The sequence below is a fragment of the Montipora foliosa genome, chromosome 11, assembly GCF_036669935.1.
Source record: "Montipora foliosa isolate CH-2021 chromosome 11, ASM3666993v2, whole genome shotgun sequence".
NCBI classification, from domain to species: domain Eukaryota; kingdom Metazoa; phylum Cnidaria; class Anthozoa; order Scleractinia; family Acroporidae; genus Montipora; species Montipora foliosa.
Genome location: NC_090879.1, coordinates 7,076,617 through 7,094,116, shown reverse-complemented (window position 1 = coordinate 7,094,116; position 17,500 = coordinate 7,076,617). Strand labels below are relative to the sequence as shown.

At 41.1% G+C, this 17,500-nt stretch overlaps 1 protein-coding gene across 3 annotated transcripts in view; it reads left to right on the top strand.

Moving 5' to 3' along the window:
• LOC137976458 (cell cycle checkpoint control protein RAD9A-like) overlaps positions 1–16,887 on the top strand; it is a 23,720-nt gene extending 6,833 nt beyond the window's left edge. Inside the window, exons 6-17 of one of the 3 annotated variants that reach the window (XM_068823819.1) lie at positions 579–685; positions 1,621–1,727; positions 5,857–5,921; positions 6,858–7,040; positions 7,152–7,421; positions 8,309–8,373; positions 8,468–8,540; positions 9,929–9,975; positions 10,168–10,217; positions 12,514–12,675; positions 13,715–13,750; positions 14,791–16,887. In XM_068823819.1, coding sequence (XP_068679920.1) covers positions 579–685; positions 1,621–1,727; positions 5,857–5,921; positions 6,858–7,040; positions 7,152–7,421; positions 8,309–8,373; positions 8,468–8,540; positions 9,929–9,975; positions 10,168–10,217; positions 12,514–12,675; positions 13,715–13,750; positions 14,791–14,838 — 1,213 coding nt within the window. In that variant the 3' untranslated portion in view covers positions 14,839–16,887. The remainder of the gene's footprint in view (positions 1–578; positions 686–1,620; positions 1,728–5,856; positions 5,922–6,857; positions 7,041–7,151; positions 7,422–8,308; positions 8,374–8,467; positions 8,541–9,928; positions 9,976–10,167; positions 10,218–12,513; positions 12,676–13,714; positions 13,751–14,790) is intronic. The other 2 variants (XM_068823817.1, XM_068823818.1) reach the window with 2 other exon arrangements.
• Positions 16,888–17,500: the final 613 nt, after the last annotated feature.

Here is a 17,500-nt window from a genome sequence, read left to right as displayed (position 1 = left end):
CCCATTCATTCCGCAGGCTCCTTAGGATGCCGCCAGTTGATGAGTAAAATCGTCTGGCGTTAGACTGAGTAAAATCTGTTAAGTCTCCCAGGAGACTAATTAAATTATAGTTTTTAACTGGTTAACCCATTGTGGCAAATTAACCAAATGTGGCAAATTACTAGGAGGTTACAATGGTATTCAAACTAGACGACTCATGCAGTCTAGAGCAAAATTCAGACAAGCTATTGATTCGCGGTATGGAACCCGCAGAATAAAGCAAGCCAAGTGAGACACTTCTCCCGGGTAATTATCATTGTCATTATCATTGACAGCACCAGTTGAGGAGTGAAACCATCTGGGGTTAGACAGAGTAAAATCTGTTAAGTTTCCCAGGAGACTAATTAAATTAGAGTTTTAACTGGTTAACCCATTCACTGATCAGGCGCCCCAGGGCACCACCAGTTGACGAGTGAAATCGTCTGGGGTTAGACAGTAAAATCTATTAAGTCTCTCTCCCAGTGATCAATGGGTTTAGTATGATTACAATGATGATACTATACAGACTGTATGTCATTTGTTTTTCCCACTTTTAACAGGATTTTAAATGATGCAGTGTATAATTTTCCAAATAACCAGGAGGAAATCACACTAGTTGTTTGTCCAGAGACTTTCAAGGTCAAAAACTATGTTGATGATGAGCCAGGTGAGTGGAAAATTCAACATCCAGTACAACAACAATAACAACATAATAATATCTTCTTTGTGCTTTTGATATAATTTTGTGGTTCAAATTTTTTCTTGGTTTAAAATTTGTCAAACCATTCAGTTTTGATTTTTCTTTGTCCAATATTCATGATTGTAATCTGAAACAAGTGAAACAGCAAAATTTAATGATAGTTTGAAAATTTTTGAACTGTAAGATAATACAATGTTTGTACAACAGTGAGAAGAGTTGGATAAAAAGTGGCCCCATCAATGATGACAATATTTTTTTTCCTTGAATTTGTCACTTTTGTGATTGTTGTTCATGGTTGACCTACCGTAGCACTTGAAACTATTCGTACATTTGCCGTGGTTCTGCCTACAATCGTTCTCAAAGGTTGTTGGGAAGGTTGCGGGCATCAGTTCGCTTCTCACCTTATTCAATTTTTCTAACTATTGGCTGAAATATTTGGGAAATACCATGCTCTTGTGGCCCCCCTCCACCATAATCAATGTTGTAGTTCTTCAGGTAAGAAAAGTCACCATTTTTTTTCCCCTGGAAAATCCAACATTAAAAAGGGGGAGGGGAGTTATCTGTGAAATGAAGCTACCTTCCCAACACTTTTGTCCATGATTGTAGGTTTAATAATATCATTGCAGATTGAATCTGCATTTTGAGCAACATGTAGGCAAACCCTAGTCTACTGTAACCAAAAGCCTTGATTTTACCCTAGTTTTTAAGGGATGATTTGTTCTGCAGTTACGAGAAATGCAGTGAGATTTTGATTTCTTTTGTTTGCTTTATTTTTAGCTACATTTCTTTGCATTGTGGGTCTCACATATCCGTAAAGTTTACAAAACTATGTGTGCAGAAAGACGTGATTTTGAAGTCAACAAAAATGTTGATTAGTGACTGTTTTAGTTTTTATATTTCAGATCCAACAAAAGTAATCCACACAGAGATGATGCTTGTACCTGAAGAGTTTGAAAATTACCAGATTGGTGTAGACACTGATGTAACCTTCTGCCTTAAAGAGCTTAGGGTAATAAAATGAGATTAGTATTACTACTCATGATTGACTTACATACAAACACATTTTGATTGATATCTGATGCTTAGCTTCTTTATTGTTGTACATGCAGTTCTCATGGGGAAAACAGATGAGACCAAAATAATGAAAAATAATACTATCTGTCTTTGCCCGTAGTTTTCTGTTATAGCCTGTGATTGTAAAGTTATTTTAGTTACTGCAGATGCCAATTCCATAAGTTAGTTAAATATCCTCACCGCACACAAAAAATTGACATGACACGTGGGCTGGCCCTCCGGCCTATATGGCGGGGGCATAACCGGCTTACCCCCTCACATATGATGTGCGGAGGAGCTGGGGCAATGTTGGCTGTAGTATGCATGACCCACCAGCGTGTGGATATGCTCTGCTGCTCAGCAACCCCAGTCCCAACTATGGTTTAAATAGTCAGGCAGACCGGGCTTGTTAGCTGGGCAAAGGCAACCAATCTAGTAGATGGATGCTGCAAATTAAAACCAGGCTATGGCAGTGATGCCTTAAGAAGGCGTTCCCTCCACACTGACCGGCCAGCAGTGGGCTAACAACTCACTCCGGTGCTATTTACATGTTACCGAAACGAGCATCACTGATCATTGGCTGAGGCCATTTCCCTGTGGTATGCCATGTACTACAGGCGTTGTTGAAAGCCGAAAGGAAGACACCGTCCTGAAGAGGAAGTTGCTTCGGCAAAATTTGAATGTTCAAACCCTGAGACAGACAGGAAAGTTAAAAGAGCAGTGTGATGAAGCCTCCAGGTATAAGCTGGACATAGTCGGTGTCCAAGAACTTAGATGGGGTGGTCAAGGCAAGCTAAGGAATGACAATGGGCAGTGTTTTTTAGATACAAGTGTCATTGGAGGAAGCCTGTTCCCGCACAGGTCAATTCACAAGTACACGTGGACCAGTAATGCCAGCACACGTCCAAGAGCTCAATTAGATCATGTTCTTTGCTTGATTGCCATACGTATAGGGGAGCAGACATTGGAAGTGAGCACGAGCTTGTTGTTGCCAAACTAAGACTCAAACAGGCCAAAGGCAATTACATGCAGGAGACTGGATGGGAAAAAACTGAAAGACGAAAGCTACTTGAAGGAATACCGGGAGGAAGTGTCCAGAAGGTTCACTGACATAGACATGGCACAATTTTCTGTGGAAGAGGGCTGGCGATCTTGGTGAGATGTGGTTAAGGGTGTGGCAGAGAATACTATTAGTCCAAGAAAGAAGAGGCATAGAGCCTGGATATCTAAGACTACTGAGTCCCTGTTGCTGGAAAGAAAGAAAGCCAAATTGAAAGCTGCGAAAGACCAGTTTGCAAGTAGAAGCCAAATTGAAAGCTGCGAAAGACCATTTTGCAAGTAGAAGTTGACTTGAGAAATAAAAATTATCGTACTTTAGATAGACAGGTGAAAGACAGTGCAAGGAAAGACAAGCAGAAGTGGATGGATACCATTGGTGCTGATATGGAGACGGCAGCTCAGAGAGGGAACATCGGCAGCTGTATCAGTTGGTAAAGTGGCTGTCGGGAAAATTCCCTGCAGATGTGCCACCTGTCAAGGGGGAGGATGGTACACCTCTGGAGGATAGGGAAGAAGTGAAGGCACGATGGGCAAGCTATTTTCAAGATCTTTTGAATCATCCCCCACCCCAGAGGAGGCTACATAGAACTGGCCATATTGGGGGATCTTCTTGAGCTTTCAGTAAATCCTCCCACTAGAGTAGAGGTAGAGAAAGCTTTCCAGAAGCTCAAGAACAATAAAGCCCCGGGCCTAGACGGGATTGTAGCAGAGATGATAAAACTAGCTCCAACGGAAGTAACATCAAGCCTGCATCAGCTACTGCAAAAAATCTGGGAAGATGACGTTGTTCCAGAGGACTGGACCAAGGGCCCGATTTGTGCCATCTTCAAGAAAGGGGATCAGTCCATATGCAGCAATTACCGTGGTGTCTCCCTTCTATCTGATCCTGGCAAGGCATTTGGGCATATCATCTTGGACAGAATGCGAGGAGGCATAGAGAAAAAGCTCCACGAGGACCAAGGGGGTTTTAGGAGTGGACGTGGCTGTGCAGATAAGATATTCTGCCTTCGGATGCTGACTGAAAACTGTGTTGAGTTCCAACTGCCGGCCCTTGCCATCTTTGTAGACTTTAAGGTCGCTTTCCATAGCATTCACCACTTTTCTAAGTGGAACATTCTCTCTGACTACGGGATCTCCAATAAGTATATACAGCTTATCCGTTGCATATACGACAACTGCGAAGCTGCTATCCTCGTTGAAGGGGAGATAACGGACTGGTTCAGGATTGAGACTGGTGTTCCACAGGGCTGTGTTTGGTCCCCACTGCTTTTTGGCATAATGATTGACTTTGTTCTTCGCAAGAGCTGTGACCGACCTTCTGCAGGAATATGCATGAGAGAACGCAGACACACACTTTTCGACATGGAACAAGCGTGGTACTTGACTAACCTGGACTATGCTGACGATGTTACACTTCTAGAGTGTGGAAGCGAAGGGGGCCAACAGGCCTTGTACTCCTTGCAGCAAGCTAGAGAGGACGTTTGCCTCACTATCTCTAAATCTAAGACCAAAACCATGGTGTTTGGGGAAACAGAGTCAGTCATTCATCTACATGGTGAATGCGTCGATGCTGTCAACCACTTTCGTTATCTGGGTTCTGAAGTCATGTCATCTTGCCAACTACATGTAGATGAAGAATTAAGGACCAGGATTGGGCGTGCCTCTGCGGCATTCGGACAACTCTCCAAGATCTGGTGGAGCAAAACTAGTTTAAAGACCAAACTGCGTATTTACAATTCCGTTGTAATATCAACTTTGCTCTATGGATCCAAAACATGGGCGACCACTAAACACAGAAGAAAAGAAACCGGATGTTTTCGACAACCGATGCCTTCGCCGTATCCTAGGAATAAAGTGGTTCCACCGGGTAAGGAACATTGCAGTCAGGGAAATAACAGGTCAGACTCCAACATCTTTGCTCCTTAAGACTGTAAGACTAAGAAGGTTTGGCCATGTCAGCCAGATGGGTCAGGAAAGACTTCCCAAAGCCTTATCACAATGGAGGCCTGAGAATGCAAAGCGACGAAGGGGAAAGTGCCACACCCAGTGGATTGATGCCATGGAACGCAATGCAATACTAACCGGAATGGATCAGTATTTGGAGTCATCAGCAGCTGACAAGGCACAATGGCAGGACATGCTCGCACTGTTGGTGACTTAGCACCACGTTGCAAAGATCACACGGGCCAGGGTACATGTACATGTACGTTATGAGAGAAAAACCACAACTGCCAGGACTAGAGGTGCACCACCAGATGTAGTGTAGAGGGTGTACGGCCACCAGGGGAGGTGGAAGGGGCAAAAATTACACATAGCTTAAATGGAACTCTGTTGAACTGGCTACAAGATGAACAAAACAGCAATATTTGAAGCAAAAGGTCGCAATGCATCATTAGAGCATCACGCAAGCGCAGGACGAAGGAATTAGAGGAACTTAGATTCTTCCTGCAGCGAGTGGCAGGTTCATCAGGTTAACAGTCCTGAAGTCTTACAAATTAGTGCAGGCTCATGTGGAACAATAGGGAGTTTAAGAAACGGCGACTGCTACGGCAACGACAACGCCAAAAAGCAGTGATATTATTGGTTAAAAGAACCAAAATGATCATGCTGCACATGCGGCACGCATTTTTGAACAATTCTTTCCCGTACTCGTCAAAACTACTACGTGAAATGACCAAATTTAAGGTTTTGACGACAATGTGGACAAACTGCTGTGAATCTTTCAGTCTCACTCTTTACTTCAAATCCGTCTGTACCAATCCAGTTTTAGGACACTTCGCTCATATTGAATAATATAAACAAGATGGAATAATCATGAGATACTTAAAACAGCTCAAACTTATATTTTGAAGTGACTTTTTTGTCTCCATAGCCGTCGTGGTTTCTTAAACTCCCTAATATTGGTAAACTACAGTTACTGTATTATCACAGTTGGATCTTTGCATTCTGTTCACCTTTTTTGCAAGTGGTTGTAGACCTACAAACTTGAGTTTGTTTTATGTTTTCCTTTTTTTTGTGTCTCACAGGCTATTTTGACATTTGCTGAATTTTCAAGTCAACCAATAAATGTACATTTTGAGACTGGAGGGAGGTAAGTACTTTAAATAGCCATTTACACTCCAGCTGCACACGTACTGTAAGTGCTTACCAAGTTCAGTTCTGGAAAGTCATATGACTATAATGCAAGCTTAATTGCAACTGTAAGTACTGGTAAGTAAATGATTAGAATTAAATGTACGTTTAAAGTGCAGGTTATAAACAAAAGAGAGAAGTGATGTATAGATGAAAGAGAGAATCAATAATGATCCTCGTGCACTTATCTGGACAGTTGTCTCTTGTAGACACCTGAAAAATTCAGTATGTAAATTAAGTCTAGAACAGAGAGGGGAACAGAGAGGGGATGAGAGGGTGAATGCAAGTGGTGGCTGCGAGGCAGCTGTGACAGCAAGAGCAAGAATTGGTTGGGTGAAGTTCAGGGAATGTGAAGAGTTGCTGAACTCAAAAAGGTTCTCGCTGAAGGTGAAAGGAATGCATTATCAGAGTTGTGTCAGAGTGGTGATGTTATATGGGAGTGGTGGTGTTATATGGTGTCTGAGGGAAAATGAGATGGCAATTTTGAGAAGAACGGTGAGAGCAATTTGTGGTGCAAACTGATGGAGAAAAAGAGGACATAGGACCTGATGGAGATGTTGGGATTGAAGGAAACAGTGGTTCATATGGCGAAGGCAAATGGAGTGAGATGGTACGGGCATGTGTTGAGGATGGATGATGGGCATGTTCTGAGAAAAGCATTGGAGTTTGAAGTGAAGGGCAAGAGGAAGTGAGGACGACCAAAGAAGACGTGGAAGAGGCAAGTGGAGAAGGAGAGCAAGAGTGTTGGTTTGATGGAGAGTGGGAGTTAGAAAGATTGCTGACAAAGTGGGGTAAATCCGGCCACCCCTGTTTACGGGGATAAACCCGGATCAAAATTGGATTGATGATGATGATGATGATGATGATGATGATGATGATGATGTATCTATTTTAGACCCATAGTGTTCAGCATGGATGGTGACTCAACCTATGAAGGCAACTTTGTTTTGGCAACATTAGTTGATCATGAAACAGCTGAACCATCCTCACAAACATCAGGCATTGCAGCAGCGGCAGCAGCAACACCAGCAGCCAGCACATCGGCTAAAAACACTCCAAAGGAAAAGCAAGACAATAGGTACAGGAAATAATAAATAATAATATTCCATTGTTTTTATGCAAAAACCTCTCTAAAGTGTTTGGTCTTATTCAATTGCTAATGTTTTGCACAACTTGCTTTTCCTGATAGCTCCTCAAAGAAGAATTTACCAAAACACCAAAAGACATCACATAGAACCACCACTAACAACAAAGCTGAAGAGGATTCTTGGAGACACAATAAAGCTGAAAATGATGAGCAGGATGATGCTATGTTTGATGACAATGATTTAGATATTTCAGAAATTGACCATGCTTTACAGGACAGCAAAGCATGTTTGTCTGCACAAAAGAATCATGTAAACAATGATGAAGTGGAAAACAATTCTTCAAAGGATGAACCTGTTTCCACAAGCCGAAGGTACATATGTGCTGTATTGGAATGGCATTATGTTCGTTCCTACGAACCCACTGATAAACATCGGTATTTCTGAAAGGAATGTATATGTAAAGTGCAGTTTATAGACTATTATGGGACAAAAGATACATGTAGAAGTGATCATTGCACTATAACTGGACAATTTAAGCAATTGTCACTTAGTGTCGCTGTTCCTTGGTATCATAATTAGCTTTTAAACCCATAACGCAAGATGCAATAGAGCAAGACAGCAGACATGCAGTACTGGACGTTTTTAAGGGGAACACTGTCTTGCAGCTGGTTACGCTATGTGACTTTCAGATTGCGTGACGGTGACGTCACTTATCTTCCCAGCACTGTGAGCTGAGTGGCAAACAGCACGTGCTGGATCGGACAAGAGTGTTGGTTAGCTAGTAATTTATGTACTAAAGGCAAGCGAGCCAACAAGCTTGGGGGAAGTCGCTGCACCAGCCAGGAGTGACCCAATTTTAATGAAGGCAAAGTGATAGACAGCTGAAAAATTTGGATGGTTTCAATGGCATTCAAAGCATTGGCTGGTCAACAGAAAGCCATTGCATCCCTCAAAGACACACAACATTGTATTATGCCCTCTAGATGGCCTATTTTCCTTGACTTACATGTACATGAGTATGGACAAGAATAGCCACTGACCTGTGCAGTCAGTGTTCTCTTTTCCTGGAGCCAATTACTAAAGCAAAGTTAAGTTAAACTGTACATGTATCTTCACTTGAATGCTTTGCACTGCAATGCCCCTATTGTAATGTATATTTTATAATTTATGCATTCAACTTTTATGATCACTCTTTTATGAGTGAACATTGGGCTGCTAAATTATTAATAGATTTCTCTTTTTGTCTTTTATTCGATAGAATTTCAGATCCCAATAAAACTGCACTTCTTGATGACTTCTTCAGTGATTCCTTTCCTTACCGAGGTGAACAGACAAAATTATTATTTTTCTTTTCTGGCTTGGACGTGCATATGATAAAATATAACTACCTAATTGCTAAATACCATTTGCTTTCTAGATATGTTCACTACTGGGAGAAAAGAGCTGTCAGTCATCCATGAGGCCAGTCAGGAGAGCGCTAATACCACTGTGTATCCTTAGAAATGCATGCATGTGTCGGTTATAGTAACGAATCTGAACCAACTCTTTGACCATTGTGTCAGCGTGTTGGTCAACACACCACCAACACGCATTCAAGGTATCGGCCACAAAAAAAAAACTGATCAGTAATACCTGCATATTTAACAAAGTAAAGTTCTGTTAGAAACTTGATCACTAACATGCCACTGACACACCACTGACACATTACCAACATTTATATAATAACCCAAGTTATTCATGGATTTTGATTGGTTCTTGGCTATGATCTATTAGAGGACAGACGCACGATTGACGTCACCATCAGCTTTTATGCGAATAAAGTTTAATTCTTTATTATATAAAACAAATAGATTCCATGTTGCCGTGGGTCTGTTCAGTAATAGATCACAGAAGACGTCAAAATGTGGTAAGAACATCAGTGTCACACTCGGCTATCGCCTTGTGTGCCACGTTTTTGTTCTTACCACATTTTGATGTCATCTGTGATCTATTACTGAACAGACGCACGGCAACATGGAATCTATTTGTTAAGTTGATAATTGACATGTCAGCTGAGTGTAGCCTGACACATCAGTCGTTGATTTGGTTGGATCTGATTTATTACCATAACTGTGTGTTTCCAAGTTATACTGATGCATAACATGTTAAAATATTTTCAACCTTCATGTACTACTGTACAGTACATACAGTTTGAGTCACCTCTTTTTGTTAACCCTTAGTATTATAGTTGGGGCTTCAAAACTGCTAGGTCAAAACAATATCTCCCTGAATTTCAACTGCCACATAAGTGTATACTGTGTGGTAGAATACGTTTTTATTATTTTAGAGGTCTGTATGTGTAACTGTCATAACTGACTAAAGATATCTGATAATCTACAAACAGAGTTGCTTTTGGTCATTTTAATAATTATAAAATTGGTAAATTACAGCAGCTGTAGGCTTTCCTAAAAAACGTCTTTTAACAGTTTATAAAATTATTGGTATTTTAAGTTAATCTGTTTTCAAGAGAGGTGAGATCTGACAATTCCTTTCGACTCGGTTCAAGTCCTGCAGTTACAGAATAGTACAACTACAGGCTTGTTGTTTTAGGTGGTCTCTGGTTCAACTCTTTGGCTGACCAATGACTTCAACATTTTTCATCTGAAAATTTCATCTTGACCAGAGAAGACTTCTGAGATCTGACCGAGATCCCAGTTTTCTCTTGGTGAGTTCGGAAAGTCATTTCCCTAAAGGGAACTGTCAATTGTTACTGTACACCTTATATTTAACACTGTTGTGGTGTGCACCATAGAAACTGTGAAAGGTGTATTCCATTATAAACCTGCATGTGCATTGCTATTACAATGTATATATACAGTGTATCTTAACTCATGATCAGCTGTGGTAGTGCAAAGCCCATACAAACCCCATCCAGCTCAGCTACAGGTACAGTATGCCAATGAGAATGTCCAGCAATTAATAATAGAACTAAACCAATAAATTAGTCCTTTAACAAGACATTAAAATGTCTTTCACCTCAGCAAAGATTTTTTGTTTTCCCTTTTGTTACACATACCGGTATTTTCTTGCAATTCTCATGTGCCATTTCTCATTTTGTTTTTCCCCCTTTTTTTACAGATGGGTCATTTTTGAAAAACGTGGACATGGTAAGGAACTCTGCAGAAAATGTAGGTTCAGGAAAGTATATCCACAAACAATTTAAAAACAGAATGTGTAGTCTTGTATTTGACAAGGATGACCATTGACATGCTTCTAGTCTCTGTCTGACAAAAATTAATTGTAGATCTGTATGTCAGTATTAATTTTAGATCATTAAGTTTTTGCACCTTAATGCTGCTGGTCTTCTTGTCAACGTGCTATCCATTAGTTTAAGTGGACAGGGGGTTGGCAGTGATGTCTGCATTTCAAACCTTGTATGAGCTGTTTCTGTTTTTCCCTGAGGGTTTACCTTGTTGTTAACCTCGTCCTAGAGAGGATGGTGCCTTGTCCTACACGTATTAATTTACAGTAACTACGTTCTGACGTGGCAAATGTTTGCCTTGGACAAACCCTTTGTTCAAATCATGTTCCTGATTCATTCATGCTTACATCTACCCATCTCTCCAATGTTCACCTCAGCGCAATAACAGGCATTCCGGTAGCCTGTGGTGTCTTTTTTCTTTACCTGGACATCGTGTTCATGTTTCACCCAGTGTGAAGAAAGTGTTGTACCAGATGTGAAAACAGCCCACGTGCCTTATCATCGTTTGCTCGGCAAAGAGCAGTCTTTGATGACCCTCTGATGTCTGTAGCCTGTTGATTTATTTCCAGGTGTAGTTTGTTCTGGGGGTAACCATTTGGGCTAACCATTGTTTCCCTGATATCCAGCTTGTGAACAAACCCAAGGCCGCTGATGACAATGAACTACAGTAAGGTTCTCTTTTAATCAACGAACGAAATGATATATGATATGAATCATATATTGAACACTGCGGGTAGGAAATCAAGTGACTTTGTTATGACATCTGCAAATGATTACACTTCTCGGAAATGCAAATGGCTAGACTTCTCGGATAAGGACGATAAACCGTAGGCCCCGTTTCACAACCGATAAACCGTGGCCCCGTCTCACAACCCTTAAATGTTCATAATCCTGTGGGACGTAAAAGAACCCCTCCCCCCCACCCCCACTTGTCGCAAAGAGTAGGGCATGTAGTTCTTGGTGTTGTGGTCTGTCTTCTGTGATGTATCATGGTTGGGAGGGTAAAGGTTCGGACGTATTAGCTACACCAAGCTGCTCTGAAATCCGAGGGTAAATAAAGATACGAACTAAGTTTATTCATTCATCACAGGAACATATGAACCCACAAATGACCAGCTCCCAACATTAGTGGCTTCTCAACTCAGTTGGTTAGAGCGGCTCACCGGTATCGCGAGGTCACGGGTTCAAACCCTTGGAAGTCCTGAATTTTTTAGGCTTCTCTACGCAATTGCTAAAATTGCGTTCATAACTGTAAGGATCATAGCTTCTTCACTTGGTCTCTTTGAAAATACGGACAGGCGGCTGACCAGGAAAATAAGTTTTATTCTAAACGTTTTCCTGCTACCAGGGGTCGTTCACTATAAGAAATAATTATCATTCTTTAATCACTCGACGAGGTAAACATGGTGTATGTAAAGTCATGGCAAAGTAATGTATACACGTATCACGGGTTAATTTGCTTTGTGTGGCCTGGTCCGCTCCTATGGCTGCAAACATTCACCAGTTCAATGGGGAAAGCAGAAAAGGAGGGGGACATGGGGGGCCCTAAACACCGCAAAAAAAATTAACGAACACCGCATCACCGCAAGAAAAGTCGACGAAACACCGTCACTGCAACAATTATTTTTAGCTAGATGATTTTAACGTCTACACTTGACATAACACTTTTATACCTAAACAATTTTCCACAAAATAAACACAACAAAATGTACTCTTGTCAATGCATGCCTACGCGTCGATACTGTTGATACCCGTAAATCAGTTTTCTTGTACTTACCCGGAGAGGTCGTTTGTATGAAGTTCCATGAACATTACTGAGAAGTTGACCCGAAAACCTGCCAAGCGATAAAACAACATTTCCAAAGTGTGGAGCAAATAATTTCATTTCACCGAACACCGTAGCTTGCGAAACACAAACATCGCACACCGTTGGGTTTGCGATCACCGCTACACCGCAAATTGAGATTTTATTCACCGCATCACCGCATTGAAAAAAACCATCAACACCGCAAATCCCCATGTCCCCCTCGAAAAGGAATTGTCCGAGAAGGCTGTCTGCTCACGTATCCTGAGTTAGAAAAAAAAAAGAATTCCTCATAAAACGAAGGATAATAATTATCCTTCATTTTACAAGCAAATCATTATTGTTTTCTCAGAGCCCACACTTAAACAAAATACCATGTACGTGTTTCAATGCATCACTCGCTTCTTATGTTTTGCAGCCTTCCCTCGGAAACAGTAGTTGCACTAGTCCTGAATTTAAATCTCTAAGACAACAAAAGACGACCAAAAAACACAAGGCTGACCATGACGACAGTTTGATGATGGATGTAGAAGCTGACGATGATTACGAATTTATCCCAGGAACACCACCTCACAAAAAGGTGAATTTTCGTTTATTTATCTGCTTCACATTTTATCCTCCGATCGAAGATGCCTTGAGAAAAGCCTGCAATGTTTTTGAATGAATGTTGTCCTCAATAGCGTGTACAGGTGAGGTCTTACGCTACTGTACATGTGATGGATGATGCGTTAAAAACCTTCGCTGATCAACAGCATCGGGAAACTTATGTTTGTGCGTCACCAAAGCCTAAGGACAGAGAAAATCTCTGACCCGGGTTGGATGCGAACCCACGACCTCCAGATTAGGTCACCGTTGCTCTACCGACCGGCCAGACGAGAGCAGGCCGTCAACATTAACAAAGGAATCCATTTCATCATTGGTGATTATAACGTTGTCAGAAGAGAGCTAATTCCCCTTGCAAAAGAAATGACAACGAACTGTCACCCAATAAGCAAAGAAATTTGTTCGGTCTTCTTGAGTGGTCTTCAGTTGTGTGTCATAAAACAAATACCAAGGTAATTACTTCGACCAATCACAGCAGGGGCAAACAGCGCACTGAACCAATCCAATTTCGAGGCGATTTCATGTAACTTGCTCAAAGCGCGGTAAAAATCGCGTGTGCAAGTCGCGATTGGTTATGGTTTTCCTTTTCATTGGTTGATAAACTGACGCGAGATTTTTAAACCAATCACTAAGCGTAGCAATTGCAATCGCGTAATTACTTTTTAACAGTCATTTGAGAACTGCTCTAAATGCCATTTTGGTAATGTACTGCTCAGTACTACATCATATATGAATGGTCACACTTAACTAACGCAAAAAGCTTAAGGAGGCGATAGTTTTGGGGTGGATCTGGGTGTTATTATTTAATTCTTTCACCTCTTAAGCGGCCCCAATTGAGGCGAGAAAAAAACGTTTGGTGTTAGACAGAGTTAATTCAGTGTAAGTACCTCTCCCAGCAGGGGAAGGGTTAAACCGCATTTTGTACAGCATACCAAACAGTAACAATGGAATGTAGAGCACTTTCATTTTCAGTCATTTATTACTTATTGATGATTTGCATGTTTTACTTTTTGCAGTTTAAATCCATGTTTTTCAATGCTTCACAAAATCAAGTGAGTCCCAAAGTTGTTGATAGCTTTGTAGTCTACTTTCTTGTCTTTGATTCTGGAATTATGATTGATTGTTTGGTTGACCACGTAAAAAACCTGTAGTAGTCTCGTCTACTTAACCCTTCCGGTACATGTTGTACAAGTGTCCCCAACAGAAGGTCCCAGGGGTTCAGAAATTAACTATAAACTATTATTTATGGTTTGGGCTATCTATTTGATGAGCTACAGCTGTTTAGATGGTCGAAACATCTTGCCGCAAATTTTAGACTCTGATCCTTTGTTATCACCTTAAATAATTTTTTGTTAACAGAGACTTTTTTCTATTTTGCAAAGAGGCAATGTAGCCAAGTAAAATAACTTTTATATTGTTGTTGAATTATTAAGGCCCGTTTAAAGGATTTCAACATTTGACCAACATTCGTTCAAAGTTGAACGGATGTTGGGCAAATGTTGGACGCAAAAACAAAGTTGTTTGTGTGCGGAGGACGTTCAAACGGTTCCAACATTGCGCCAACATTGCGCCAACAAAAGAACCAACACTTTCGCGAAATTTGATTGCGAGGAACTAAGAGTTAGAAACCAGACTCTCTCTCGTCCAGATAAAGTACGTGCCGCCATATTGACTTTTGCGGCCTGATGTGAGCATGCGTTTGCTCTACAAATATTGAACAGAGTGTTCAAACGGCCTTAACACCATTCAACATTTGCGAGAACAAAGGAAAAGTTGAATCGATGTTGATTGAAAGTTTAAACTGATTTTAAACTTGATTCAGCACGCCTTCAGCAAGCTTTCAAATTTTTCTTACGCTTTCAACAATGTTGGACGATCTGTTCAAACGCACCGAACATTTAGATCAACAAAGTGTTGAATGCATGTTGAAGGAAAAGTTGAAACCGTTTGAACGAGCCTTTACAGTTGGATGTCAGCGATTAGTTTCGGACAAAATGTACCTTCCCCCTCCTCTCTTTGCAAAAAGGCTTGACACTTTTTTAAGTGTTGTAAGATTTTGATGATGGATAACTGCACTAGTTTATGTCTGCAGAGCCTGCACCAAGATGTTGTACTTGCAGCCGACAGTGACGAAGACTAAGTAATACCAGAATTGCTCTTCGGCAAGTGGCGCGCAGTCCTCGTCAAAAACTGGCAGTGCAACGCGAAATCGGTGAATGGCAAGAAATGGTTCCGAAAGCAATAATTATGGTTCCCCGTCACGGTAAACTCAACTACACTTCTGTGTTTTCGGAAGTTTAGATCGTGAAAACCAAACCAAGTGATGAAGGAAATGTGAGAAGAAAACCAGAGAAAGATACGAACTGTTCATTTTAACGAGATGTAGAGCCATATCTTATGTCCTTTTGCTATACTGGTCTTCATTCTTTCCATGGGAAATTTGGCTGGCATCTGGTGCGTTTTGGAACATCACGCCATCTCCTCGTAAAGCCACCACGGTACTAGAATCGACAAGCTTAATTTTAGCGACCGTTAATTATGCCACATAGCCTTACAATACAAGGTGGTGACTTCAAAACAATCTTTAGATTTGTCTCTTTTTATCCAGAGCTTGCGCATGTCTTTCAGTTTGATATTCGAAAAGCTTTAACCGGAATACTCGCGCTGCTCAAAGCGAGATGTTGCTCTCAAATTGCTTTGTAGCAGTTTCAAGCAAGCTGTTCCGATAGCTTCACGCCCTGTTCTTCAATGATATCCATGTTCGGAGGGATAAGTCACCTACTAAAAACTTCAGTTAGTTTACGCGAATTAAAAAGAAAATTGGCTTTACTGTGGTTCTCTCCTTCTTAGTTGACGGGAAAAGAGTTGCTCTTTTACCCGATACTTTCTGTTTTTTGCGTGCAGTACGCAGGCCATGTGTCTTTCGACACGCTTATGAACGTTTATCACCGCACAAAACATCTGTTTAAACTTAGACTTAAATCAGTTCATACTGTTTCCTACTTCACTATTGCCGACTTTCATTCAACAATTCCACATTAGTTATGGTCGAAACCTCTGAGGTGGTGTAAAAAGTGCAATTTTGAAATTTGCCTCCATAACTTGACCACCATGCTCCGGGAAGGACGTTGCTCATAGTTATTGTAAAGGTGCCGTGATGACAGAAATTGACAAAAATTCGGCTTGTACTAATTCTTTTTCAATTACGTTACATGTGTGTCGTAGCTAAGGAATGTAAAAAATGGTCGAATACAATCGATTATCGAGCGTTGAGTACCTACCCCACCCTAGGCCGTCGTGCAACGACCTTAACGGCTTTAAATCTGAGCCTACCCCATCCCCTGTACGTCGAAGTCATAAACGCCATCGCAACGTCCGATTGCATTTTTACTGCCGTGGAAAAAAATAATCCCAAAATAATCAAGTCGGCCCTGAAGACAACGTTTTTGGAATGTAGATAGAAAGCCCATCCACTGACACCCCAGCTGTAAATATTATAGTAGTAGAGAAAAATTGTTTTCCTAACGATCTTACCCGAGATTAGGAAAGAGGGCTTGATGTGGAGTTTCCCTATACAATGAGTGGTTTTTTTTTCAAATTCATTTATCAGGTGCTTGAAATTCATATATTCTCAGTATAATTTTGTAAGCAATGGTCAGGGTAAGAAATTAAAAGTACCAGATCCCGATGAATCGTATATTACACGCGATATTCGTATTGCAAATTGTTCAATGTTATTAAACACGTCTAGTCCGTGGTAGGTGCACCGGCCTCGTTGCCTGCCTTATTCTTACTCATAAACCATCAGTTACCGTGGAAAAGACCAGCAACAAAAGTAGACGAAATGGGGAAGAAATATTAATTTCCGTGAAATATCGCGCTAATAAAACAAAGACTTTAGACTCAGTGGTACCTTGATTCGCACAGCCCAGCTGAAAAAAGGCCGTCGAAACAGCTTTGGTACGCAAGGTACAATTTTACGAATGCGCATGCGTTATCTACCATAGTATGATTCATAGTGTGCTTACCACATAAAAGAAACAGAGAAAAAGTTGCAAAGTAAACATCGATTTTTAGCGCTACACGCGAGCTACAAATTGTCTATTATCTCTCCCACACTTCGTCGTCTGTGGACAAGTGCGGTGAAAGGCGCTAAGCTCTGACATAGCCGTGGCAGAATTTTTTTTTTTCCTTTTTTTTTCTGTCTCGCCTGCCTCCCGCATCATACACTCACCCAATCAAATCATGTTACCCTACGATCATAAATCGATAATGCTGATAAATGTCATTATTTAAATTTAGCTTTTAGCTCAAGAAAGGCCTCCTTCCAAATGCTTCCAGAGAAATTTAATTGTACAATGATCTAGTTGTAGTAAAGTACGATCGTCCGGGTGAGTGTAGTCCTGAGAAGGACTTGTTGAGATGACATTGACTGACGTTTCGACAACCCGAACGGAAGTCATCTTCAGAGTCAAGTGATTTGTGTAACGTCAGTAGATACTATAAAAACTCCGGTCGTAGATGTCATTGGTCAACTTATTCGTGAGGTCAAAGGTGGGAGGTATGATACACGACCAATGTGTCGCTCCCTAGATTGTACAGCACGGGTTATTATAACAATCGGTCACCCATCCAAATATTTACCCAACCCAACATGGACAAACGGGAATCGGTATGCCGTACACTATCACATGAGATCGAGGCCACGAATCCAAACGCTGAAATCGTGTGGCATCATGATCGAAACCCGATGGACACGCGGGACTGACATGATTAGAATGCGTTCTCCTTCGTCGAACGCA